The sequence below is a fragment of the Oryctolagus cuniculus genome, chromosome 6, assembly GCF_051225735.1.
Source record: "Oryctolagus cuniculus isolate XC-2025 breed Fujian yellow rabbit chromosome 6, ASM5122573v1, whole genome shotgun sequence".
In the NCBI taxonomy this organism is placed as follows: Eukaryota; Metazoa; Chordata; class Mammalia; order Lagomorpha; family Leporidae; genus Oryctolagus; species Oryctolagus cuniculus.
In genome coordinates, this window is record NC_142872.1 from 165,844,106 (window position 1) to 165,869,938 (window position 25,833).

At 55.5% G+C, this 25,833-nt stretch overlaps 1 protein-coding gene across 4 annotated transcripts in view; it reads right to left on the reverse strand.

The window, feature by feature from the left end:
* The window catches only part of TRAPPC9 (trafficking protein particle complex subunit 9), a 564,887-nt gene that overhangs the window by 396,186 nt on the left and 142,868 nt on the right, over positions 1-25,833 (reverse strand). For all 4 annotated transcript variants that reach the window (XM_070075538.2, XM_089335766.1, XM_089335765.1 and 1 more), the window contains 4 exons: positions 21,023-21,108; positions 18,392-18,518; positions 16,047-16,179; positions 10,943-11,106 (listed from right to left, as the gene is read on the reverse strand). In XM_070075538.2, the coding sequence (XP_069931639.2) occupies positions 10,943-11,106; positions 16,047-16,179; positions 18,392-18,518; positions 21,023-21,108 (510 nt within the window). The remainder of the gene's footprint in view (positions 1-10,942; positions 11,107-16,046; positions 16,180-18,391; positions 18,519-21,022; positions 21,109-25,833) is intronic.

Here is a 25,833-nt window from a genome sequence, read left to right on the forward strand (position 1 = left end):
TCTGGACTTGCGCTGTGTCCAGCACGATCTTGGCATGTGGCACAGCTTAACAGACGTCACGCTCAAAACCGCCTTCACACACTGGCTTTGTGGTCTGCCTCCGGTGTAGCCGCAGCACGTGGGGACTTCAGACATTCCCAGCAGCTATCCTTGGCGGCCACGGCACTGCCCTAGCCCTCAAAGATCCCTGAAGCCTTGTGTGTGTTCCTACTCCCCAGTCTGCACTGCAGCCCTGAGGTCCAAACTGCCCCAGGACACCTGCTCTGGTGCTGTACCAGCTCCAGAACGGATGTTACGCCATTCCTCCCGCACCACGGACGGGACCGAGACCCTCCAGTGACCCAGAAAGTCTATAAACATATTACGTGGATTTTAAGGAACTCCACTTTTTCGCTTTTCAGCCCAGTCAATCTATTCAGAAATGGAACGGGTAAGAGACGCCAGGTGACAGAGAGCCAAGCGGGCCCTGCTTGCTGGGGCCAGTTCCAAGGCCCCAAGAACAAGGAAATGCAGGCTGACTGCCTCCACAGCCTGTGCATGAGCCACACCAGCAGCGGCCCCCTTCCTGAGCACTGCCCCTGTCAGACAAGACACCGGGGCCTTGCAAAACCTCAGTCCCAACATTCCCCCAAGCTGTTTCTAGAGCACAGTCCGTAAACGGCAGCCACTGTGTCAGCTGCCCGGTTCACACAGCCGGGGGTGGGCAGGAAGCACAGGCAGGCCCTGAGCGAGCGCACCTGCAGCAGGAGGAGCACACACTGAGGGGCCTCGGGAGGGCACTCCAGCCCACATGCCGCACGGGCAGGCCCTGAGCGAGCGCACCTGCAGCAGGAGGAGTGCACACTGAGGGGCCTCGGGAGGGCACTCCGGCCCACGTGCTGCACGGGCAGGCCCTGAGCGAGTGTACCTGCAGCAGGAGGAGCGCACACACTGAGGGGCCTCGGGAGGGCACTCCAGCCCACATGCCGCACGGGCAGGCCCTGAGCGAGTGCACCTGCAGCAGGAGGAGCGCACACTGAGGTGCCTCGGAGGGCACTCCAGCCCACATGCCGCCCGCTCTCCTCCACCAGCACAGCCTGCTGCCTCTGTGGAGAGGGCCAGGCCCAGTGTCCCCACAGTGGGGTCCCACCTGTCCTCCACAGCCCCACTCACGGGCTGCGTTCCTGTGGGCCTTGTCCCCCCACACACACATATACATACATACACACAACCCTTCCACGCCCCGACAAGTAGGACACTATATCCACGGGACTCATTCTCCCACCAATCAATCAATCAATGGAAGGCACCAGCCCCCAACACTGAGACCCAGCACCTGCCTGGAGAGGCAGGCACCGTGAGGGTTAGGAGCACCTGCTACAGGACAGGGCACCTGGGCTCACCTGCCAACACTGGCTGCGTGTCCTAGGTGAGCCACCACACTTCCGTGTCTGTCAGTTTAGCCATCTGTAAAATGGGCTGTCGTGCCAGGTCAACGAGGTAATGGAAGCCAAGTGCTTAGAACACAACCCGGACTAGAACAGCACTTGGTCAGTGTGATTCCTCCCATGCATCAAAAACCCCTCTCTCTTGTCCTAAGTGAGCAGTCCCTCCCTAGGGCCCCGTGAGGATGAGCTAGCCCTGCAGATTGTGGGACCCCGGCCAGCAGTCAGCAGACATTCTAGCACTAGCTGCCACCAGAGTTCCGCCCCTCCAGCCATGAACAGGACCTGGCACAGGGGAGCAGACAACAGTGACCATAGCGTGGGCCAAGCCACGGTGTTCGGTTTATAATGAGAAAATGGAAACAAGTTACACGGAAAAAAAAAAAACACAAGTAGAAAAAAATGGAAACATATCTGTAATATTAGTCATGGGATCATGGGTAATTGCAAATGGTTTTGCAGTTGTTGAATTTTCTGCAATGAGTTTTTATCATGTTTTTATAAAGAAATACACACAAGGATACTTCAAGAAGTTCACAGAAAATAGAATTAAAGGGTAAGTTTATTTTGACGCCAAAAAAAGATGGAAATCCTTGCATATGAGGAAACTTCAAACCGTTCACGAGAAATGTACAATATGAATAAAGCATGCATGGACATCAAAAACGTTCGGCACCAAAATAAATTACTTTTAGTTCTGTTCTTCCATGAGCTTTGGGAAGTTCCCTTGAGCCTGCAAACACACACACACACACACACACACACACACGTATATATATTTGTATAAACCTGGGCTAACAGCTTTAAGTCTAGGCCCCTGCCCCCCTACCCTGGTTTCATGCAGGGAGAAGCCCTGTGGGTCCAGCCTACACATCCACATGCGAGACCAACCACACCAAGGCCCACCTGACAGAGAGAGATGGGTTCTGAGCCAGTGCAGATGCCCTCATGGTGCCCCACGCTATGGCCAGCAGTAATGTTTCCTGATGACAAGGGCAGCAAATCACAGGGACTGTGTGTCCCCAAGTCCCAGGCTCGTCTCAGCCAGCTGAATAAACTTCCCTGGGGCAGCGGATTAACTCTGTGGCAGCCATGCGCATTGGCAGGCAATCAGATGCCTACAAAAAGTTTGGCCAGGCTAAGGAAAACTAGCCCACACTAATTAGGTGAGCTCTGCCTCTCCACGCCACTACCGCGCTCACTTGGCAAGGCAGGGACCATCCGGAGGGACCATCCAGCAGGAACAGCCCCAGGCAAGCAGGGCAGGGATTGGAGCAACTGCCTACTGAGCAGCTTCCCAACAGAGACGCTCCATCCCAAGTCATAAAAGAGCCAATTACAGCACAGAGAGTGCCAGCAATTTGCCCAAAGCCAAGCAGCTGTAAGTCGTGGAACCAGGAGTCGGTGCCTGCCTGGCAATGGCCTCCTCCCGCGATCTGAGGCCCTGAACAGAGCCAGAGTGAACTCCGAAGTGGAGGCTGCATACCAGGGAACTTCATGGAGGGCATGCAGAAAACAACACGGAACACTCCAGTACAGCAGCTCTGGCGTCCGCCGACCCGAGGGTGAAGCCCAGCTTTGCCCTTCACAGCTCTCGGGACAGGCAGGACTGCGAGTCCTGTCAGCCAAGATGCCCTGACCTCCGAGGAGGTGGTAACGGAGTCAGCGTGACGGTAACACAAAGCAACGCGAAGTCTTAGCACAGCAACGCGGCGCCCAGAAACTGCTGGGATGGTGGATGAGAAAGCCCGGGCCCCAGCGAGGTTTGCTTCTCGCATTGCACACTGCCCGTTTCACTCGTGCAAGGAGCATTCGAAGCTGCACAGCCGCTGAGGGCCTCATGGCATGCACGAGGCACGGCTCTGAGCATGAGGAGACCAGGAAGATGTGGCCTGCCCTCGAGAAGGGTCGGGGAGAGGTCTCTGACTGTACCACAGAAGCCCCAACATGGGCCAGATGGAGAAGAGCTCCGTGAATCTGAGTAATGCCTAAATACCACCACCACTGCGTCACAGAGAACGGGGACAGTAATGCCTGCTGAGCTCACTGCCCACTATCCAGGGGCCCGGAACTAAAGGAAGACTCATTGCCCAGTGGCTTGAACTGCTGCGTCCCAGACTTGGCGGCTGCCCATCTAGCCTGTCAGAAATCCATAACTAGTGGGGCGGAGGGCTACATGTTACAACCGGCTACAGCACTCTCCTCGCCTGTCCAGAGGGCTTTTCCTTCCTCAGAAGTGCTTCCCTGGAGAGATGAACTCTGGGGCTGAGGCCACAGAGCTCTAGGGGCAGGGGGACTGAGAGGCGGTGGTGTACGGCGGAGAAGGGAGGTGCGAGGAACATCAACCCTGACTGTAGCTAGGCTGCAGGAGGCACCTACCAACCGCAAACCCCAAGGAAGGGGAGGAGCAGGGGGCAAACGTGGGCTCAGTGCTAAGTGCTGTCCCCGAAACACCAAGCGCCAGGCAGCTGGTGTCTGCGTGCTCCCCTAAGCAGGTACCTGCTAAGATCTGTGTATATATTTCCCCCTGACTTCTGCATGGGCTCTGCTCCCCATCCCATCTTAGGAGGGGCACCAAGTCCACACAGCATCCGGCACTCGGCTGTCAACCCTGACCGCAAGCCTGTGAAACGGTGCCATTCTTTCAAGTGTAATTCTTTACATGAGCGTGGCGCACCGAGATCCCGGGATAACCGCCTGGGAATCTGCACCCAGTGGTCTCCGAGCTGCAGGGGCAGGCATCCTGTGTTCTCCTGCCCTGCTCACCTAGGTCCCATCTGTGCTCCCATGAGCGGAACTTAGCAAGCCCCACAGTGCGCACCTAAAGCCTTTCACTTTCTCTCGAGATCAAATTCCTCCATGATGACCCTGGTAAGAAAGCCGCTGCCATGTGGCGCTCAGTAGGCCAGCAGGCTGGAGGGCTCTTAGTCACTCAGCAGTTCCCAGGTCCTTCTAGGAGGCACACCCAGAAATCCACTCACTGTGGCAAGTGGCGTGGAGCAGGAAAACACAGGATGTGTACCGAGAGCTCCATTCCGGTAGGTGAGTGGGTCTGACTCCTACACCCCACCACAAGCCCCCCAGCAGTGTTTATGTACTAAGCACGTGCCCGGGATGGCGACTGGCGTGTAAACGTGGTGCACGCACGTTCAACTGTTGCCAAGTGAGGTGAGCATCTCTGCAACAGAGCGCAAGCAGACGTGTGAGGTGGAGAGGCGGACTTCATCCCGCTGGACGGGGAAGCTAAGCATTCGGGAGGGGACACAGGGCCTGGGCTGCAGAGAGGACAGCAGGAGTGCGTGCAGAGACCACGGAGCCCAGTGGCACAGAGGTGGGTCCAACTCATCCTCAGTCTCCAGGGCACAGGCAGCCCCAGCAGCGGGAGGCGCTCAGTGTGGGCTCACCCAGCAGAAGATGAACAGCTGATGGCAAAGGACAGACACCCGGACAGGCAGAGGCAGCAACGGCGGGGAAGGGGAGCGGAGCGCCTGACCCCTCCCTGGACGGCCCCGCCCTGTCCCTCTGCTTGCACAGGACACACTGCACCCACCCCTGTCCAGCTGTGGTACCTCATCCTCAGCCCCATGAGGACACAGATCACGGTCCCTGAAGCACAGTGGGCACCAGGGGAGGACAGAGGGAGAAATGTGGGCAGGGAGCCTCTGAATGTAGGCTAAGAAACTGAGCAGAGGAAAATGATTTTAAAATGTTCAAGAAAGGTGGGGGCCTGGCTCTGTGGCGTGGCAGGCTAAGCCTCCACCAGCGACGTCAATATCTCATACAGGCACCCGTTCGAGTCCCAGCTGTTCCACTTAACTCAGCTCCCTGCTGACTGCCTGGCAAAGCAGCAGAGGATGGCCAAAGTGCTTGGGTCCCTGCCACCCATGTGGGAGACCCAGAAGAAGCTGCTGGCTCCTGGCTTCAGTCTGGTTCAGTCCTGGCCGTCACGACCCTCTGGAGAGTGAACAAGCAGATGGAATATTTCTCTCTCTCAGTCTCTCTCACTCTCTCACTCTGCCTTTCAAACAAATAAAATAAAATAAATCTTTTTTTAAAAAAAAGAGTTCAAGGGGCCAGCGCTGTGGCATAGTGGGTAAAGTTGTTGCCTGCAGTGCAGGCATCCCATATGGCTACCAGTTCAAGTCCCAGCTGCTCCTCCTCCAATCCAGCTCCCTGCTAATACACCTGGGAAAGCCGAAGAGGATGGTCTATGTGCTTGGGCCCCTGCACCACATGGGAAACCTGGATGGAGTTCCAGGTTCCTGGCTTCAACCTGGCCAAGCCCTGGCCGTTACTGCCATTTGGGGAGTGAACCAGCAGATGGAAGATCTCTTTCTTCATCTTTCCCCCTCTCTTTGTAACTCAGCCTTTAAAGTAAATAAATAAAATTCTTTGTAAGATAGATAGATAAATAGACAGATAGACAGACAGACAGATAGATAGACAGATAGATAGACAGATAGATAAATAGACAGATAGATAGACAGATAGATATGACCTGAATAACTCTGATGTCTCCCAGGCACCAGCAGACCAGGGCAGCAAACCTCAGCTCCTGTCCCCACTCACTGGGTGGTGACACAGCAGGCACTCCTCAGGCACTCTGGGGAATTACTCGTTCTAGAATTACTGCATGAGAGGGAGACTAGACCCGGTGAGTATCCAGGGAGCTCATTAAGCCTGCAGCAGTCGAATGGCTCAGGCCTCGTCAGGCAGCTGGTCACCAGCAACATCCGGGAGAGGGAAAGCAGCCCTGAGGAATCTGAGGAGTGCAAGGGGCGGGGCCGTCCCACATGTGTGCGGCAGGAGCAACGCACGAGCAGAGGTGTGGAAACTGCCGCTTTGTCCACGACCCACCCCGGCACAAGGCCAGAGTGTCAGTGACGCTCCAGGTCGCATACACAGAGCCCTGGGAGGCCAGCACAAGGACACTCAGACACCGAACACTCTGCTTATAGTGTAGGAAACTCTGCGCCTTACGTGGTGAGTGCAAATCACAGGCAGCACCACGCTCAGGACGGTCTGATGCCAAACAACCAACGCCTTTAAGGCTAAGACACAGCACGCAGCAGCGGGCAGGGCCAGCGAGCCGTCTCTGTGGCTGCAGTGTCACGGAAAGCTACACAGCTCGGGCGCCAGATTCAAGACCAGGCCCTGCCTCCCAGGCGGCCCTTCCTGTTGGTTTCTTCTCTGTATTTCTGTGCTACCAGACTGAATGAAGAAAGCTTCTCAAAATCCCACAGAAGTCAACCGTGGGGCGCCCGTCACTCATTCTCCCCTGAAAACAGCGGCGTCAGCATCTTCACACCGAGCAGCACTGGATGACCACACAGCTCTGCCTGTGCTCGCTGGCTTCTCCCTGCACCCGGCTGAGCTCCAGCACCCGTGGGAAAAGACGCAGCCCAAGAAGCTCGGCCCCGTCAAAACCTGCGTGAACCTTCAATCGCACTGGCATGGAGTCCGCACTTCTTTTGAAGGAAAAAGACATCCCGGAGTGCGTGTGGGTGTGGCTACGCATGTGCATGCGTCTGCATGTGTGCACACCCTCACACACGTGGATCACAGGACATTTGCTGGAAAGCTTAAACAGCAGGCTTCTCTGAATCTGGGACTATTTAAGCAAGAGTGAGAGTTGACATCTCTCCAAGTCTACAAAGGAAGACTTGCTGCAGGTGAATTATAGGTAGGAGGGTTAACCCACTAGATAATCCTGGTCTTGAAATGGGATGGAGTGTGACGGCTCATCTCCCTGGAGGGAATGTGTACACGCGGGGACAAGCTTGTCCCATGAAAGCTTGAGGGGTCCATGAAGGCTGGCCCGATACTTCATAGCACTGATCCTCACCGCACACTGAACATTCAAAGGAGTTAAAATAAGCCAGGAGGGGCAGGAGTTGGACAGGAGTCCGGCACAGTGGTTAAGACGTCACCCAGGGGGTAGGTATTGTACTGCAGCAGATTAAACCTCCGGGTGGGGACCCACATCCCACTCTGGAACACCTGGCTCAAGTCCCAGCTAATCGGCTTCCCTGGGGCAGCAGATGACGGCTCAATTACCTGAGTCCCTGCCACCAACGTGGGAGATCTGGGTGGAGGTCAGGGCTCCTGGCTTTGACCTGGCCCAGCTGCAGCTGTTGTGGGCATTTGGAAAACTAACCAGAAGATGAAAGATCTATTTCTCTGTCACTCTGCCTTTCACATAAATATACCAACAGTTAACAAGAAAGGAAAAAGAATTTTATTTATAAAAAAAAAAAAAAAAAAAAAAAAAAAAACCACTTGAGACGCCTGCAAGTTTGAACCCCAGCTCCACTTCTGACTCCAGCTCCCTGCTAATGCACACCCTGAGAGGGAGCCAGCAAACGGGACCTCTCAGTCTCTCCCTCTCTCTCTGTCCACCTCAGCCTCTGTCTCTGACTTCCAAATAAATTAAACAGATAATTTTTTGTAGTAAAATAGGTCAGGAAAGCAAGGCAGACGGGAGGAGGGAAAACAGAACAAGAAACTTCTCTTTCTCTGAGGTTGGTATCTGAAGAAGGGGGTTATTCAGGGTGAGTGCAGATGCGTGCAGGGGCTGTGGGGGCCCTGCCGGGACCCTCGGTGCCTCCCAGCAGTCAGGCAGGAGCAGGAAAGGCCACAGGGTGCCGGCAGGTTCAGGCATCGGGCACTGAGACCACAAACGCAGTCCTGCCGAGGAGGGTGCACCAAGCACCACCACTGCCAAAGTAATCCTGGGTCCAGCGCTTTGGTGCCCAGTGCTGTCCCCCTGTGTCCTGCATCCTCAGGACGGCCACAGGAGGTGAGAACCGGGGTTGACACTTGTGCAGCACCTGCTAAGTGACAAGCGCTGCTCTGGGCTCTCAGGCACGGAGGATGTCACGGTGAAATGAACAGATTACCAGAGCACCCACCCGATAGCCCTCCTGTGGCCGCTGGGACAACTTCACATGGAAAAAGAGTGTCAAGTGCCTCACACCGGGCGCATGGAACGAGCTGCAGGGTGGGAGCTCTTCCTAATATTAAGGTAGAAAATAACTCTACCAGCGGCACAAAGAAAGAGAATGTTGCAGGCACCAGAGAAGCATCCAACCCACAGAGCAGCCATTCAGTAGGCTCGGTGGGCCCAAGGTGAAGCTGAGGCGAGAATGGAAATGGATGCTCGTTAATATTCACAGGCAAACTGCCGCTGTCGTCAGGGCCCACACAGGAGCCTTGCGCACGTTCCCAGCTTCCAGCGCCAGCAGTCATCTGTCAGCACTGGCAACCTTGCCGTGCACGGCAAAAGCACCAGGAATTATTCCTTTTGTATATTCTGGAAAAAGATGGTTTGTTTCCATTAATTTAATTACACATGTAAATGTATGGCAGCTTGGGAGGAAACTAAAGAAAGAATGATGGCTTTAATTTTTCACTGGTAACTGCGTTGCTCTGAGATGGCTACACTGAGCAGTGTGTTACATGATTATGATTATCGTGTTTCTGCCTCCTAAGGGTGAGGACACCAAAGCTGAGAATCAGGAGACTTTGGTCCTCGCACTGGTTCCCCGCCCACCTGCCATGTGACCTTAGTCAGTCACCTCTTCTGCCTTAAAGGGAGGAGAGTAACACAGGCCCCAGCCATGCCAGGCCTAACTAGAGACAAGCCAGGCAAAGCAACGCAACACAGGGACACATCAGGGGCCAGCATCTGGCTCAGCCATTAAATGCCTGGGACCCCTACATTTCATGTCCAGGCTCAGCTCTGCTCCGGATTCCAGCTTCCTGCCAGTGCACACCCTGGGAGGCCATGAGTGATGGCTCATGTACTTGGATCCCTGTCACCCATGTGAGAGGCCTGAATAGAGTTCTGGCTTTGGCCTGTCCTGGCCCCAGCTGTTGTGGTCTTTTGGCCCTTTGGGAGTTAAACAATCTATGGATAATCTTTGTATCTCTGTCTTTCTGCCTTTCAGACAAATGAAAGTAATTTTTCTAAGATTTATTTTATTTGAAAAGCAGAATTACAGAGAGAAAGACACAGACAGAGAGAGAACTCTTCCATCTGCTGGTTCACTACCCAAATGGCTCCAACAGCCAAAGCCAGACTAGGCTGGAGCCAGAAGCCAAAAGCCAGGAGCTTCCTTCGTCTCCCACAGGGACTCAAGCACTTGGACCACCTTCCATTGCTTTCCCAGGCATACTAGCAGGGAGCCGGATCAGAAGTGGAGCCGCTGGGACACAAACCAGCACTCACGTGGCATAGCAGTGCCACAGGTGGTGGCTCAACCAGCTACACCACAGTGCCAGCCCGAAAATAAATGCCTTTAAAGATTTTTAAGACTGACCAGGTGTGGGCAAGACCCAGCAGAAAATTAAACTCGAGGCAGGGAAGAGAAGGTGACTGGGCTGCACATCTGCCAATTGCCACCTGCCGGTCACCATGCATGTCACCCACACCCTGCATCACCAGCAGTAAACACCCAGTGGGGCTGCCCCGCACACAGATGACAGACAAGAACGTTTGTGCCTGGGTTGCACCAGGACTTGCTGGGAGAAAAGCTGGGGAACTTTCTGGGGTAATGGAGATGTTCTGTATTACATCTTGATGAGGGCTTAGATTACAGTGACATGGGCCAGCACCTGCTGAAACTCATCGGATGGAACACGTCACACCTGCACATTGCAGCGCATGTGCATTTTACCAAAAACATCGAGCTCAGAAGCACTCACAGGTGCTTCTGAAATCCGGAACTTTAGACAAGATACTGGGAAGGGGGGTGGGTAGGAGGCCAGAGAGATGCGTTACAAGGCAAATGCAGCATTAGCTAAGTATGGAAGCTACATAGCAGGCACATAATTGTTTAGATAGGATTCCTGCAAGTCTCCAAGGAATACTGTCCTGATAAAAGGCAGGAAAAAAAGGAATGGCTGACACGGGACTGAGTTCCAGAAGAGTTCAAAGGCACAGCAACAGCAAAGGAAACAGCGCCCAGAAAGGGGGAAAAGCTGCATCCTGGGCTTGGCACTGTGGTGCCAAGGGTTAAGCAGCCTCCGGCAAAGCCGGCATCCCAGATGGGCATCAGTTCGAGTCGTGGCTGTTCCACTTCTGATCCAGCTCCCTGCTAATGAGCCTGGGAAAGCAGCGGAGGTTTGCCCAAGTGCTTGGGCCCCGGCTATCCACATGGGAGTCCTGGAAGCATTTCCTGGCTCCTGGCTTCAGCCTGGCCCAGCCCTCAAGGGCTGTCAGGAGGTGGCCCGGGGCTGCGGGCACCATGGGATCGGCCTGCTCCTGTCTCCCGGTCTTCCACTCAGTGACCAGTCTGCTGAGGATCTGACCCCTGTTCAGAGCCAGTAATGGGAACCAAGGGCACGAAGGGGTCAGCCTCGTGTCTGCAGCATGTGCTGTGTGATCTCCACCCCCACCAGGACTGCACCAAACTAAAGGAAGCTTTGAGGTTTTCTGAACAGTAGCTATGTAAAACATCGCTTGTGCAAGGCAACAACGCAAACTTCCCAGGGTCTGATGCACAGATCACACCTACCCTTGGTGGGGAGCAGTTTGGAGGTGACCTCCAGTGTCTCCAGGGGTTCCAGGCCAATGTTTTCTAAGGTGACGACGAGCTGCTGCGTCTCCCCGTTGAACAGCTGCATAGACACGTTGGTAGATATCTCGTCACCAGAGGAAGGCTGCAACGAGTGTGCCGATCTAAACCAAAAGCAGGGAGAAGAAACTGAAGGAAGAAACCAACGCTGTGCAGGAATGATTCACATCAGGGGTCGGTGCTGCAGTGCAGCAGGTAAAGCCGCTGCCTCAGCACCAGCAGCCCATGTGCGCGCCAATTCGAATCCCAGCTGCTCCACACCCAATCCAGCTCTCTGCTAATGTGCCTGGGAAAGCAGCGGAAAACGACCCAAGTGCTTGGGCCCCTGCACCCACGTAGGAGACCCAGAAGAAGCTCCTGGTTCCTGGCTTTGTCTTGGCCCAGCCCCAGTCATTTGGGGAGTGAACCAGGAAATGAGATTGATTCATTCTCTCTCTCTCTCTCTGCCTTTCAAATAATAAATTTAAAAAACTGATTCACATCAGATAAAAGGACGACCACATTTTGGCATTTCAGAAATAGGAGCTAGAGAATCTTGGCTTTGAATGAGAAATTTGGGAGCCAACCATGCTGAGAACAAGTCGGGTTCTGTAAGCCAGGCACACCATGTGCCTCGGTTCCAGGCTCCGATCAGAGGCACTTTTTTTCCCAAACCAAATCCTGAGAAAATAACAACACAACAAGCTGAGGCGACGTCCTCTGCACCATCTGTAACAGCACCCCTCGTTCCTCGGTCAGGGAAAGAAAGCCGACGCACAACCTCTCTGCTTGACCCTGTGCGGCTCGCACATCAGTCGCTCCCGGGGGAAGGTGTCAGGAGGAAACAAAACAGCCAGGACTACTCACTGGGTGTCTCGCACAGCAGGGCGCCCAGGCCCTCTGTGCTGCAGGAGAGAGGGGCGGAAGGAGGCACCCACAGCGCAGGAGCCCCAGAGCTGTGGGCAACAGTGTCAGAGTGAGACTGCAGCTGGCACTGCCACAAAGGCGCACCCGGGACGTGGCACTGGGACCCAGCTCCCACCGGCAGCACTGTCCTCCTCGGCCCTGCGCTGGCCCCAGAGCCTTCCCAAGGCAGGAACAATGTTTCTGTCAGTTCACTATCAGCTCCTAGCCAGACACCTAGTGTCTAATGGGGGTACTCATTAAGAATGCACTGAGGGCCAGCGCCGCGGCTCACTAGGCTAATCCTCCACCTGTGGCGCCAGCACACTGAGTTCTAGTCCCGGTCGGGGCGCCGGATTCTGTCCCGGTTGCCCCTCTTCCAGGCCAGCTCTCTGCTGTGGCCCGGGAGTGCAGTGGAGGATGGCCCAAGTCCTTGGGCCCTGCACCCCATGGGAGACCAGGAGAAACACCTGGCTCCTGGCTTCCAATCAGCGCAATGTGCTGGCCACGGCGGCCATTGGAGGGTGAACCAACAGCAAAGGAAGACCTTTCTCTCTGTCTCTCTCTCTCACTGTCCACTCTGCCTGTTAAAAAAAAGAATGCACTGAACAGACCGATAAGCACCTCAACTCTGAACCTCTTGTGTGGCACACAAGAGCATCTCGGCAGGGACTGCCCGAGCCCAGGACAGAGTGACCACCGCGTGTTCAGCAGCTGCTTGTTTTGTGCCTGGCCTGGTGCGGCATCTCTCAAGGTGCGCAATGCAAGAGCTGGTGTTGTGGCGTAGCAGGTTAAGTCACCGCGTGCAACACTAGTATCCCATAATGGGTGCCAGTTCAAGTCCCAGCTACTCCACTTCCAATCCAGCTCCCTGCTAATGCACCTGGAAAAACAGAGGAAGATGGTTCAAGTATCTGAACTCCTGCCACCCACACAGGAGACCAAAATGAAGCTCCTGGTTCCTGGCTTCAACCTGGCCATTGTGGCCATTTGGAGAGTGAACCAGCAGATGAGCTTGCTCGCTCTCTTTCTCTCTCTCTCTCTGGGCGTGTGTGTGTCTCTCTCTGTAACTCTGCCTTTCAAATAAAAAAAAATAATAAATAAATCTTAAAAAAAGAGACAGGAAGGCAGGCACAGCCCCATGTGTGCCCATACACGAGCCCTGAAGCCACAGGCCCAGCCTCAGTTCTCCTGCCAGGCTCTGTGCCCCCACTGCCCACAGGGTTCTGCTCCTTTGCGTGGCCGACCCACAGGGAGCCTGTGCCCACTGTTCCACGCGCTGAGCTTCCTTCTGTCTCTGGGGAGCTGCCTCTCCAGGGCTCTCAATCTGCCCCGTCCTGCTGTTCTCAGCCGCATTTCACTCCCTTCCTTACGGTCTGTGTTTGACCATGCTTTGTAGATCCCACACTGTCTGTGGAGCCTTCCTGAACCCCAGAAGGCAGGGTCGGCGTCCCCTCCTCTGGTTCTCACGTTACAGGAGTGGTCAGCAAATCCTGATGATTGCTCCAACCGCCTAAACCCCCCATCCCCACCGTCAGGGAGCTCTTCTAAGGTCATGGCCTAGGTCAGGGTCCTGGAGCACACGGTGGCGCCCACAGATGCTGGTGAGTGGATTTCAGCAGTCACAGGGGCCTTTATAGCAGCTGAGTTACAATCAACACTCACCTAATCAAGAGTCACTTGAAAAAACATTATTTTTTTATTTATTTGAAAGGCAGAATTACAGAGAAAGAGAGAGAGAGAGCAAGCACACTTCCGTCCACTGGCTCACTTCCCAAATGGTTATGAAGGCCAGGGCTGGGCCAGACCAAAGCCAGGAGCCAGGAGCTTCCTGCAGGTCTCCCACACAGGTGCAGGGGCCCAAGCACTTGGGTTATCTGCTGCTGCTTTCCCAGGCCATAGCAGGGAGCTGGACTAGAAGTAAAGCAGCCAGGACACAAACCAACACCCACATGGGATGCCAGTGTTCAGGCAGCGGCTTTACCCACTACACCACAAAAGCCAGCCCAGAGAAATAGGGGGCCTTTTGAAAAACACGTCTTACACCATTTTTTCAGTAAGAGTCAAAAGGCAGTCATCCTGGCCTTCTGTGCCCCTGCTGGAGCATGTGTGGAGCGGGTGTCAGGCCCCCGTGTGCCTCTACCACTCAGCCGCACCCTGGGTGTAAACGGGCCATATTTGGTTCCCATGTCAGGGCCCCGCTTGCCTGTCTTGCTCAGCGGCAGCCACATTTTGTTGAGCCATTTGCCAGGTGATGGGCATCCAAGTTCTGCCCGCTTTCTGGACTATTACAAAAAATGCAGCTGTGAACATTCACATACAAGTTTCTGAGTCACTGTGTGCTTTCCTCGGTCTTGGGTAGATGCCGAATTTCTGAGTCATACGGTCAATTTACGTTCAACATTTGTAGAAACGGACAGGGTGCCTTGGAGACGGCACTCACATGGTGAGGGCGCCAGCGTCTCCAGCACCGCACACGGCCACCGCCTGTCTTCTGACGACAGCCACCCGGCAGGTGCGAGCAGGACCCGCACACCGTCCCAGCTCCAGAAAGACTGATGATGCTGCACACCCCTCCAGGTTGCTCATTAGTTCCTGGGAAGTCCTTCATGGGGAGAGGGCTAGCCCATTCTTCTGTCAACCTTTTTAATTTAGTTGTTTGCCTTCTTAGTACTGAGTTTGGGTGTTAAGTAGAGCTCCTTACCAGAGACATGAAGTACAAATATTTGCTTCCAGCCTGTGAGTTGTCTGTTCATTTTCTTAATGGTGCTTCTGGAAGCACAGCAGTTTTTAATTTTGATGAAGCCCAATTCATCAGTGTTTCCTTTTGTGGATCTTGCTTTTGGTGACATGTCAAAGAACTCTGGCCAATCCAAGATCATGAAAACTCTCACCAGCTTTCTTTTCAAAGGCTGGTGCTCTGAGCTCTCACAGTCAGGTCTGGGATCTGCTTCCGAATTCATGTTTCCTGCGTTTCACTGCAGTCCCCAGTCACCGATGCTTTCTCCACCTCTGACAAATGCTCCCAGCTGCCCACTGCGCATGGCTAACTCCTGCTCCCAGCCCCCAGCGGGGTCCTCAGGGCAGTGCCCATGCTGGTCCCGCCTTCTCCATCTCTCCTGCTAAACACAGCCTCCTTGAGCACCGAGCCCCGGAATGCTGGGCCCACGGTTTCAGCTCTGGCACCCGGCCCGCTGCCCAGCAGGCAACACGCGTGCATCAGACACACAAACGAGCTTAAAACCTTTCAGAAAATCCCAGACACATCTGATAAAAATAGCCAAAGGATGTCCAAGGAGTGTCACCCCTGAGGGCAACAATGAGAACGCCCCAAATCCAACCGCAAGGAAAGGGTGGTTATGCACTCCTGAGATATCCTCAGGGTGTCCTTTCTCTGTGAAAGTGTGAGGAAAAGCTTACTAATGTGATTTCAAAGAACTCATCTATGACACCGTGTTCAGACACGCGTTTTCCCAAGTGGCAGGAAGCACCTCCAAGCATTTACGGGGACTGGCTCCGGGCCTCCCGACACCCACTTCCCTTTCTCCTTTACGCTTCCCTGTGATGCTGAAAATCTAAAACAAAAATAAAACAATCCCATATGGGTGCCAGTTCGGGTTCTGTCTGCTCTACTTCCAATTAAACTCCTGGCTAATGGCCTGCGAAAAGCAGCAAAGGACGGCCCAAGTGTTTGGATCCCCGCGCCCATGTGGGAGACCCGGGTGAAGCTCATGGTTCCTGGCTTCGGCCCGGCCCAACACTCCCCATCGCAGCCATCTGGGGAGTGAACCAGAGGACGGAAGAGCTCTCACTCTGTGTCTCTCCCTCTCTTTGTGACTCTTTCAAAATAAATAACTACTTCTTTAAAAAATAAAATAAAATAGTTCTGTCAAAGAGAAGAGTGATTTTCTTAGATGCCCTAAGATCCTGACTATTTTTGGAAGAATAATTTCACATTCAGTCCTAGCCTTAGTATGGGAGATCTTGACTGCTCCAATTTGCTCTGGGCAAAACACATGAATGACTACGCACTCTCAAGGCCCCCTCCTGCAGATTCTAGGCCTGAGAATGCTGGATGCACGCAGAGCCTGCGTGCCTCACGAGGGGAGGTTCCCCGGGGCTGCTTCCTGCCCGCGGCTGGACACCTGCGCTCGCCGGGTACCTGGGCAGGGAGGTGCTGATCTGCAGTCTTGGCAAAGCAGGGATGACTTCCACGGTAGAGCCGCTGGTCTTTATTCCCGGGAGGTGGTCCAGCAGGCAGTCACTGACAACACCAAAGACGGTGGCGTGGTAACCTGAGGCACAGGAAAACAGAGACGTCACAACTCCCAGCAAAGCTCCATGCCCTGCGTCCACTGCTGAAGTCCCCAACCAGCAAGGGCAGCCCTGCAGAAGACCTGGGTCCCGGTGCCGGCTCCATCACCTGCCGGTCCCTGCCCACAGCCTCAGCATCCCTCAGGCTCCTCCTTGGTGGTGGGGGTTACAACAGCACCTGTACTCCCATCCCACCAGGCTGACTGGGCCCAAATGGGGAAGCTCCTGTAAGCCATCAATCTCTGCACAACCCGTAGTCAGCATCTCAGCCCGGGACTCATTTGCTTTTCAGATTTATCCATCTCCACAGTGAGGATGACAGTTAATATTCCTTCCCGGGACATAATGCAATTTAATGAGTATTTGAAAAATGCTTCAGAACCTTCTGTTGAGAGACGAAAGTTCAAGAGCCCATCATTATTACTGCAGCGGCTTCGTGACGGGGCGAACCGGCTGTGTGTGTGTGAGCACTGCCGTTTAAGATGAGCAAATTTTCCACTGGTGAGATAAGCACTTGAAACTAGTTAAGCAAAGCTGTGGAATGGCTTTTGAAATTTAACTAATTATTGTCAACAACATTTACTGTGCAACAAAATGAAACCATACCCAGCGGCTCGAGGCTCAGGTGACAACCTGCCTACGCGCGTGTGAGCCTGGGGTGTGCTCAGTGGAGAAGCCAGCATGGCTTTCAAGGGCTCCCGGGGCCCCAGCAGCCTCCTCGGCCCTCCTGCGGCTCCTGCTGGCTGGGAGCCGCTCTCTCAGCACCACTCCAGCTCACCTTCCCCCAGAGGGTGGGCTTGTCAAAACACCCCTGCAATGGGCAAACCACTGGTTTCCTCCCAAACCCACACCTGGACCCAGGGCCTCTCGCACTTCTCTTTCAGTAGGAACCTGATACATGTTCTGCCTGCTGAGCAACCACTATTTTATAATCCCTAATCAGAATCAGGCCTTTCCTTACCATTGCTGAAAATGGCTGTCACATGACAGTCTGATGACAAACACTTGGGGTCCACACGTTACTGTGCCCAGCAGTACAGGGTCAGCCTGTCTAGCTTTGTGCACAAGACACACCAAAGAACAACACCAACTGTTCTGCACAGAGACGCACGGCTCAGGGCCACTAAACCCACACAGGTGGCGGAGGAAGTGGAAAAGGATAGGGCACTCGCAAGACAGCACAGGCAGAGGAACAAAGTGTAACCCAGCAGGAAGGCTCGGCAGAGGAGCACAGAGATGGACCACACAGGGCTGGGGAACTCAGCCTGATGACGAGGGAAAGTGACTCCCACTGGCTGACCATGATGCCTTCAGAGGAGAGAGGGGTCTCCTCTGAGACCCCTCTGCTTTGGGGAGGGGAGGCAGTACACTTGGGTTGGACGTGTCGAACATGCGTGTCCCACCCACTGGACACCAGGGGGATAGCTGGGAAGTGCTGGGGCGCAGGCCAGGGAAGGGCACCCGACCCCAGGGGTGGTCAGCAGTCTGCAGGGCTGTGAGGCTGGGGACACCCTCACCACAGGTGACTTACGGAGGACAGAGAGGAGGACAAGAAACACAGAGCAAGGAGCACCTGTCAGAGGGCTGGGCTGCCCAGGGGCACCTGCACGAGACCAGCAAGACTGAGGAAGAAGGGCCAAAGAGGCAGCGGAAAATCTGGAGGGTGTGGTGTCACCGAGGCTGGAGGACAGAGCTCGCCACACATGCAGGGTGGCAAATGAGCACTAAAGTGCCAAGCAAACCAAACAACTGGTCCAGGTTTAGGCAGAAAAATGCCACTAGTGACGTCACAGACAGGAGTTAAACTCAGGACGCGGAGGGGTGCAGGACCATGGCACCGGCGGCAGAAGGGCTCAGCGTGCACAGCCAGCTCTCCCAAGAGGTCCAGCAGATGACAGGGGCTTCCTGAGAGCGCGTGGGACACCATGGCCTCAGGAAAGGTCAGGGTGCAGAGGTAGGCACCACGCGTTGGAAGGCTGTCGGAGGAGCACAGGAAGGGCCCCGCCCACCGCAGCAGGGGCCTGGCAGGTGCCAATCACACCCCACACACTCGCACCACATGCCACGGAAAGGCAGTCTTTCCCCATCCCTTGATGGACAAGGACTAACGAGACGGGTGAGAGGCTCTGGCCCCCGGTGTACGGAGCAGCAGTGTGGCAGCCCCGCAACAGCAGCCATCGGAAAAGCCCTTACCGTTCACGGTGATCGTTCCAGTCGTCTGCGGGACCCCCACGAGTGTCACCGGGTACAGACCAGACTCAGCCGGAAGGGAGAGCGCTGCGGGGAGCGACTCGAACTCCACTCCGCTGGTCAGCAGCCCCTGCAGCAAGGCACAGAGCAACGTGAGCAGGACCAGCCTGCACCGCACGCCTGGCAGCCCAGAGCAAGGCAGTGGAAGGCTGCGGCTTCTAGAACCCACAGAGAACTGCAGAGCCCAGGCACACGTGACGCACGGGGCGTCAGGTCAACAGCCGCTGCCTGGATTCTGGCCCTCTCCACCATGTTTCTGATGTTCGCTTTGCTTTCTTCTTGTACCAAATGGGAATATGAACACAAAGGAAAAATTTTATTTATCTTTTTTTGAAAGACTTATGTTTTATTTGAAAACAGGAGGGAAACAGAGACAGAGATCTTCCATCTACTGTTTTACTCCACTAATGGCTGCAATGGCCGGGGCTGGGCCAGGCCAAAGCCAGGATCCAGGAGCTTCTTCCTGGTCTCCCACAATCTAAAAGATGTCAACAATCTACCAGTCAACTATTGGAAAATAAAATGTTTAAAAAAATTAACAAGACACCAAAAACTCCAACTATCTGGGAGTAAATCTAACAAATAATGTGCAAGATTTCGTCACAGTTACAGAACCCTGCTGAGATAAATTAAAGAACTCAAGACACAGAGAGTCCCGCCCTGTTGGGGGGGGGGGGGTCCACTTTCCACAGTTGGTAGTCAAGGCAGCCCTCAAACTCTCAGATCCAGGGTCGGCACTGCGGTGTAGCAGGTAAAGCCGCTGCCTACAACACCAGCATCCCACATAGCTGCTGGTTTGCATCCTGGCTGCTCCACTTCCGATCCAGCCGCCTGCCAATGTGCCTGAGAATACGGCAGAAGACAGCCCAATGTGGGAGATCCAGACAGAACTCCTGTCTTCAAGCCTGGCTCAGCCCTGGCTCGGGCGGACATTTGGAGAGTGAACCAGCAAAGGGACTCTGTGACTCAACTTTCAAATAAATAAATAATCTTTAAAAAGAAAAAAACAAACCTCTTTTATCTGTGGCAGGACAAGGCAGGAGAGTGGGTGTGCTGGGAGAAAGGGCGCGAACACGGAACGCAGGGAAGCAAGATGCCGGGCCTCGGTGTGAGGTCGGATGTCTGAAAACGGCATGCACAGATGTGCGCGTGGTGTAGACGGCTGGATGTGTGGAATGCACATGCACTGTCTAACCCTGTGCACAGGGAACACCGGCAGCAAAGACACTCTGGGAGCAGTACGCACGCCTGCCGCCCGCATGTGAGGCACAGGCGTGGAGTGATCTGCCTGTGTGCGTGTGGAGGGGTGCAGTGGACAGGGCACGTCCATCTCTAACAGACACTCTGGCCTCTCTGTCTTTTTAGAACAGCCAGGGCGGTGTGGCCACCGCCGCCTGCCTGAAATGTGGGTGGCGTGTGCACGTCTGAAGCGTTCCACAAGTCAGCTTTCAACACAGCACCGTGGTATGCCGGCTAGACCCAAGTGGTGCTTTGCCCTTGTCTAAGTCTCCACCCTTGCTGATTTATTAAAATACATCATTTTTTACTTTTAAACCAGGTAAAAATGCTACTTTTAAAATGAAAAAAAAAATGTACAAGAAACAGCAGCAGGCATCTGACAATTCAACCACTTCGGGGTAAATTCCCCCCTTGGATTCCAAGAGCCAGACGGCCACTGTAGAGGCTGACCACGGCCATGTCCTGAGGCCAGTGCAGCCTTGTCCGACAGCTGGGGAAACACCGGTCCTCAGTGAGTCTCAGGACTGCAGGCTTAACACAGGCTCGGGGAGCAGCCACACGCAGCAGGGCTGCCCAACAGTCCTGGCCCACAGCAAACTGTGGCTCTACCCTGCAGTCTGGCCCAGCCAGCAGGGGCGTCTCTTCCAGGCAGACGCCATGCACCCCCACACCAGGGATGAGGCTATGGGCCCTCGTATCCCCAGGTCCCACCCAGGGCCTGGCACGGGGTATGGCCCTCAGCGGCTATGGGCCCTCGTATCCCCCAGGTCCCACCCAAGGCCTGGCACGGGGTATGGCCCTCAGCGAGACACCAACAGGAAGAGCCTGGCTCTCACCTGGAACACCAGTTATGAAACTAGAAGGAACCCAACCACGTCGCACACAGACAACCTTGGGAAGGGACCCACGGTAGCCTGAAGGTGGCACAAGTGCCCCAAGCAAGCATGGGCCCAGGGCGTGACTCTTCCACAACCTACGTGGCGCAGCAACACAGCACCTCCCTACAGCTCCCTCTGCGCCCGTCCCTGTGTCCCCTCCCAGCAGCACAACAACCTCCAGGAAGCTCTGTGCACTCCAAAGCGCTGACTTCCAACCTCAGCCAATGGGCGAAGCTCGGTGCATGCACAAGCCCCAAGTTGCTCTGTGCCTCCGATGTCTACTCGGCAGCAAGCATGAGACATGGTAATGCCAAAACACGACTTCACTCGCCAAACGCTTACCATCTCGGCAAAGCAGACATGTGTGCCAGAATCAGTGCCTCTAACACTAAGCAAAGACGCGTTTCAGTGACACGCTGGAGTTCTCGGTCACAGAGGCCCCGGCGGCGGTACGTACCATGTTCTCCACTCGGAGCTCAAACGGCATGGGGTTGTACACCATCAGCTGGACTTCACACACGTCCCCTTGAACCCACTGGAAATCTGGACACACACGAAAGAACCCTGGGGTTAGCAGTAGTTCTGAACTTCTCACGGGTTTCAGATCAGCCCGCTGACGGCTAGTTTTCTTCCCACCAAGGCGGTCCTGCCACGGCCATCGCAAGATGGGAGTTCAAAGCGTGGTGTGCCCCTGCTTTCTCTGAAACCACGCAAAGCAAGGTATCGCCGTCGTCCTGACAGTACACACAGGGTGCCTCCCCCACCCTCTGCAGGCTGCGCTCCCGCTGGCACGCCCAAGGCTACCTCACAAAGCTACAGCTGGACCTGGTGTGGCCCTTACAGCACACAGCACTGAGGGCCCACAGGCTGTCAATGCAGGAAGAAGGCTGGGATCACTGGCAAGAGGCCCAGAGTGTGGGTCACCTGTGCCCCCCAAGACCATGCCTTCTCCACCCAGCCCACCTCCTTGTCAGTTGTAACTCAGCAGCCACTGGGGGAGACAGAACTCTGAAACAACCCCAAGACCCCAAGCACACCCTGAGTGTGAACATGATGACCAGGCCACACGACAGAACACAGGTGAATGGTTCCTGTAGACCTAATGAAGGTCCCCAACCAGCTGACCGAGTTCCTCAAAAGGGAGATTGTTCTAGATGGGTCAGACGTGATCAAGTGCACCCATAAAAGCGGCCAGACCCCTCCTGGAGGGGTGGCCCCTAGGAACTCAAGCCTGCAGCACAGGGAACTGAAGGAGGGGCTGGGGGCTAGCAGGGGAACAGGGACCTGAGGGAGGGGCTGGGGGCCAGTAGGGGAGAAGGGGGACCTGAGGGCGGGGCTGGGGGCCAGCAGGGGTGAACGGGGACCTGAGGGAGGGGCTGGGGCCAGCAGGGGTAAACGGGGACCTGAGGGCGGGGCTGGGGGCCAGCAGGGGTAAACGGGGACCTGAGGGGGGGGCTGGGGGCCAGCAAGGGTGAACGGGGACCTGAGGGCAGGGCTGGGGGCCAGCAGGGTATGGGGACCTGAGGGCAGGGCTGGGGGCCAGCAGGGTATGGGGACCTGAGGGAGGGGCTGGGGCCAGCAGGGTATGGGGACTTGAGGGAGGCCACCTCAGGGAAATGGCTGAAGACACAAGAGGGGTATAGACACAGACCTCCCCTGGACGAGCCTCAGATGTGGACACAGCCTGGGCACAGGACTGCACTAGACGCCCTGATCTCACAGACAGTGAGGAAATCAATCTGCATTGCTCTAAACTGGGAAGCTGGTGATTTCTTACAAAGCAACGAGACACCAGCAGGGCACCTACGACCGGCGTCCAAGATACGCCAGCAGGCAGAGCCTGGCTCTCACCCGGAACACCGGCTATGAAACTGGGAGGCAGAGAAGGAAAGTCAGACCCCGCGTGAGGCAGGAAGCCCTTCCACACGGCTGCCCCACTGCTGTCTGTATTCACCCCAGGGCAACAGCAGTGACCCCGGGGTCACAAGGCAGGCACTCGGGGTCTCAGCAGGTGGGCAAAGCTGCCTGGGAATACCACCGCCGGCAATTTGTGCCACAGGGACTCTGGCCCAGGCCTGGGAACTCCGGGGGGGCCTAGCAGAGACATGGTGGCAGAAGGGAAGAAGAGACTTTTCCAGCATTTGCTGACCGGAATTCCTTGGCTTTCACGGAGCCTTCGGCTTCTGCAAACACCCTGTGCCGGGGCAGCCTGCACAGGGTCCAGGACCAGCTCCACCACACCGGTGATGATGACCGGGAGCTGGCATCTTGGATCCACTCACGAGAGGATGGCACCGAGTAACACAGTGCAGGACCGACCGCCAGCTGGTCAGAACCAGCACTTGTCTTATTTTACAAAGAAGGAAAACTCTACCTGACAGGCGTGGGGGCCTGCCCATCCTAAGCCCTGATAAATCATTGCTGAGACTCAAAACACAAGGCTGTCAGCTCCGGAACCCATGCTCTTTCTCCCTCCACCAGGCTGCCCCTCGGTAGCTCCTGGGACTTAGGCTGCCCTCCCTCTGCAGGGGTCTGACGTCAGCCTCTGGTAAGCTGCAGGGGCTTCTCCACAAAGGGGCCAGGGCAGCTGTGCTCATCCCACCTGCCCCCTCCACCCTTAGCAGCCTCCCTTGGCCTGCAGGGGACTGGCACCCAGCCCACCCCCAACCAAAGATGAAGAACTCATTGTGTCTTAAACAGCTCCTTATGCCTGGTATCACAGATCCGTTCTCTCTCATGGTCAAAAAATCATCATTGTGCTTTCCAGGGTGCCGGAAAGAGTAATTTGTACTTTGATGGTCTTCGTCCACGTCAGGTAAGTCTAAGGTCAATCACTGAGTCTGTGAGAAGCGATTTTTGTCAGAAACAGACAATCCCCTGCCCATGCCCCTGCCTCAACAGTCCCTCCCTGAAACAGCAGGGGAGCAGGAGTCAGCGGCAGTGAGAACGGCCCATCCCCTGTGCCCGTTATCACCTGTGCAGACAGGTGCTTCCGTGGCCACGTCTGCCTCCGCCTGTGGGAGGAAGCGCTCCTGACTGCCTGCTGCATCCCAGAACCGAGCCCCAGGCACGCGAGTGCCGCTGCAAACGTCATCTGCAGGGACTTCAGGAATTCTCTCACCTGACCCTCAGCACAAGGCTCCCAGTGAGCTCCCAGCGTGCCCACAGTATGGAGGGAACATGTGCAGCCCAGGTGGCCTGGTCACACGGTGTCCAAGGTCACACGGTGCAGAGTGGGGGCTGTAGGGCTAGGCTGCAACCCCAGGCTGCCACATCCTGTCCAGGCCACGCTGCCTGGCAGCAGTGACCTCAACCTGATCTGTGGATACCACAAGGTCCTTTCACAAGAGGGAGGAATCTATCTCTTCACCCCTCCAGGCCTTGCCTGGGACCCTGGGTGCCGTCATCCCTCTCAGAGCAGGGCCCAGACGAAGCCTGCACACAGGCACTCAGGCCGGGAACTCAGTGCAGGCAGAGCACAGGTGGTTAGCACTGGCCCTCAGGGTCTGCCTCACCTCCAGTGCCCGGTTAAAGATGGACTTACAGAGACTAGAATCTCAGGCTAAAGGGACACGAGTCTTCACACTGTAGGCAGAACTCTGTCAAAAAGCTATCAGAAGTCGCGGAACAGAGTCTACTCTCCCACCCGTGAGTGTTCAACAAACACCATGCGTCTCAGCTGAGCCTCCAGTTACAGGCATTTCAGAAAAGCACGAAGTCTGACATCACCCACTGAACGAGCAGATGAGCAGGCACTTCCTACTGTGATGGAAACCGTACCACAGAGGACAAGAGCGGAGGGCGTGTGGCACGGCGGTTCAGACACCACTGGGGATGCCTGCATCCCAGATCAGAATGCCTGGGTTTGCATCCCTGCTCCACCTCCAATTCCAGCTTCCTGCTAACGTGCACCCCGGGAGGCAGGAGGTGACAGCTCGGTACTCAGGTCCTTGCCACCTGGATCACTGAGTTCTGGGCTCCCGTCTTTGAACTGGCCCGGCCCTGGCTGTTGTAAGCGTTTGAAGAGTGAACTTGTGGATGGAAGATCTCTCTCCACGTCTCCCTCCCTCCCTCACTCTCTCTCAGTCTCTCCCTTTCAAATAAAATGAAAATAAGTAAACAAACCGTCAGTCCCTGAGTGCCGAGCTAAGCCGAGGGAAGGAGACGGGCCCTGCCGTGCCCTGGCTGGCCGGCCCAGGGCAGGCGATGTGCACCCCTCGGTCTCCACCCTCTCCGTGAACAGGCACCTGCAGCACCAGCATCCCACCACGATGAGAACTCCCACCTGGTGTCGGCGCCGGGCCTCGTTCACAAAAGGAAGCCCATCAACTGCTTAAGAACAAAGAACAGTAATGAGGCTGGATGCTGGGCACGAGCCACAAAGGCAGAGACTCCAAGCCAAGCTCCGAAGCCTTGGGTTTAAGGCTCTGATGTTGCTGTCTTTGAATCCTTAATAATGTTGTAACCAGGGGCCCCGCGATCCCCTGCTGTGCTGGGCCCCGTGGATCACACAGCTGGCCTCAAGAGGAGGAGCCTGGCCTCCAGCCCCTAAGCCCTCCGTACAAGTCTGCTCTAGAGCCTCTCTGGCCCCGCCTCCCCAGCGCTCAGTCTTTGCTCAGGCTCAAAGGGGAGGTACCCAGGAGCACCTGTGCTGTGCTGGCCTGTGGTTCTGGAGAACGCTCACCGACATCCTGTCTCCCTGTTCGACTCCCCATGCACTTGTCCGGCCTGCATGAACTGGGTGGGTAGGGGCAGGCTGCACCCCTCTGGCTTAGCTCAGTGCAGCCCAGTGTCAACGTGGTTGGAATACTTACACAGCCAGGAGCTGGGCTCACATGATTTACTGAACACTGACAGCAAAGGACAGAATGGTGTACAGGTGGCTGCCACGCCACCATGAAGCCAGGACGCTGTACCTGAGCCCTCAGGAGCCAGGCGTCATCTGCATCTAACTGGGGCCCACACCAGGTGCGCATGTGCGTTAGAGCAAACCAGAGAGCACCCCTCGGAGCGGGATACTTGGTCTGGGGATGTGCGAGCCCAGCTCTTGGCTTTGCCACTAACCAGCTGAGTAACCTGTAGGAAACCCTCTCTCTTAGTCTGTTTTTCCATCTATAAAACGAGATAAAAATCAACTCCTCCAAAATTAACAAGACAACTAAAGGCACAAAACTACGAGCCAGCCTCTTCTCAAGCAGCGTCTGAACGAAGAAGTGATCTGCAGGGACAGAGAGCACAGGTCTGTCTAGGACTCCCACCTCGGCCTCG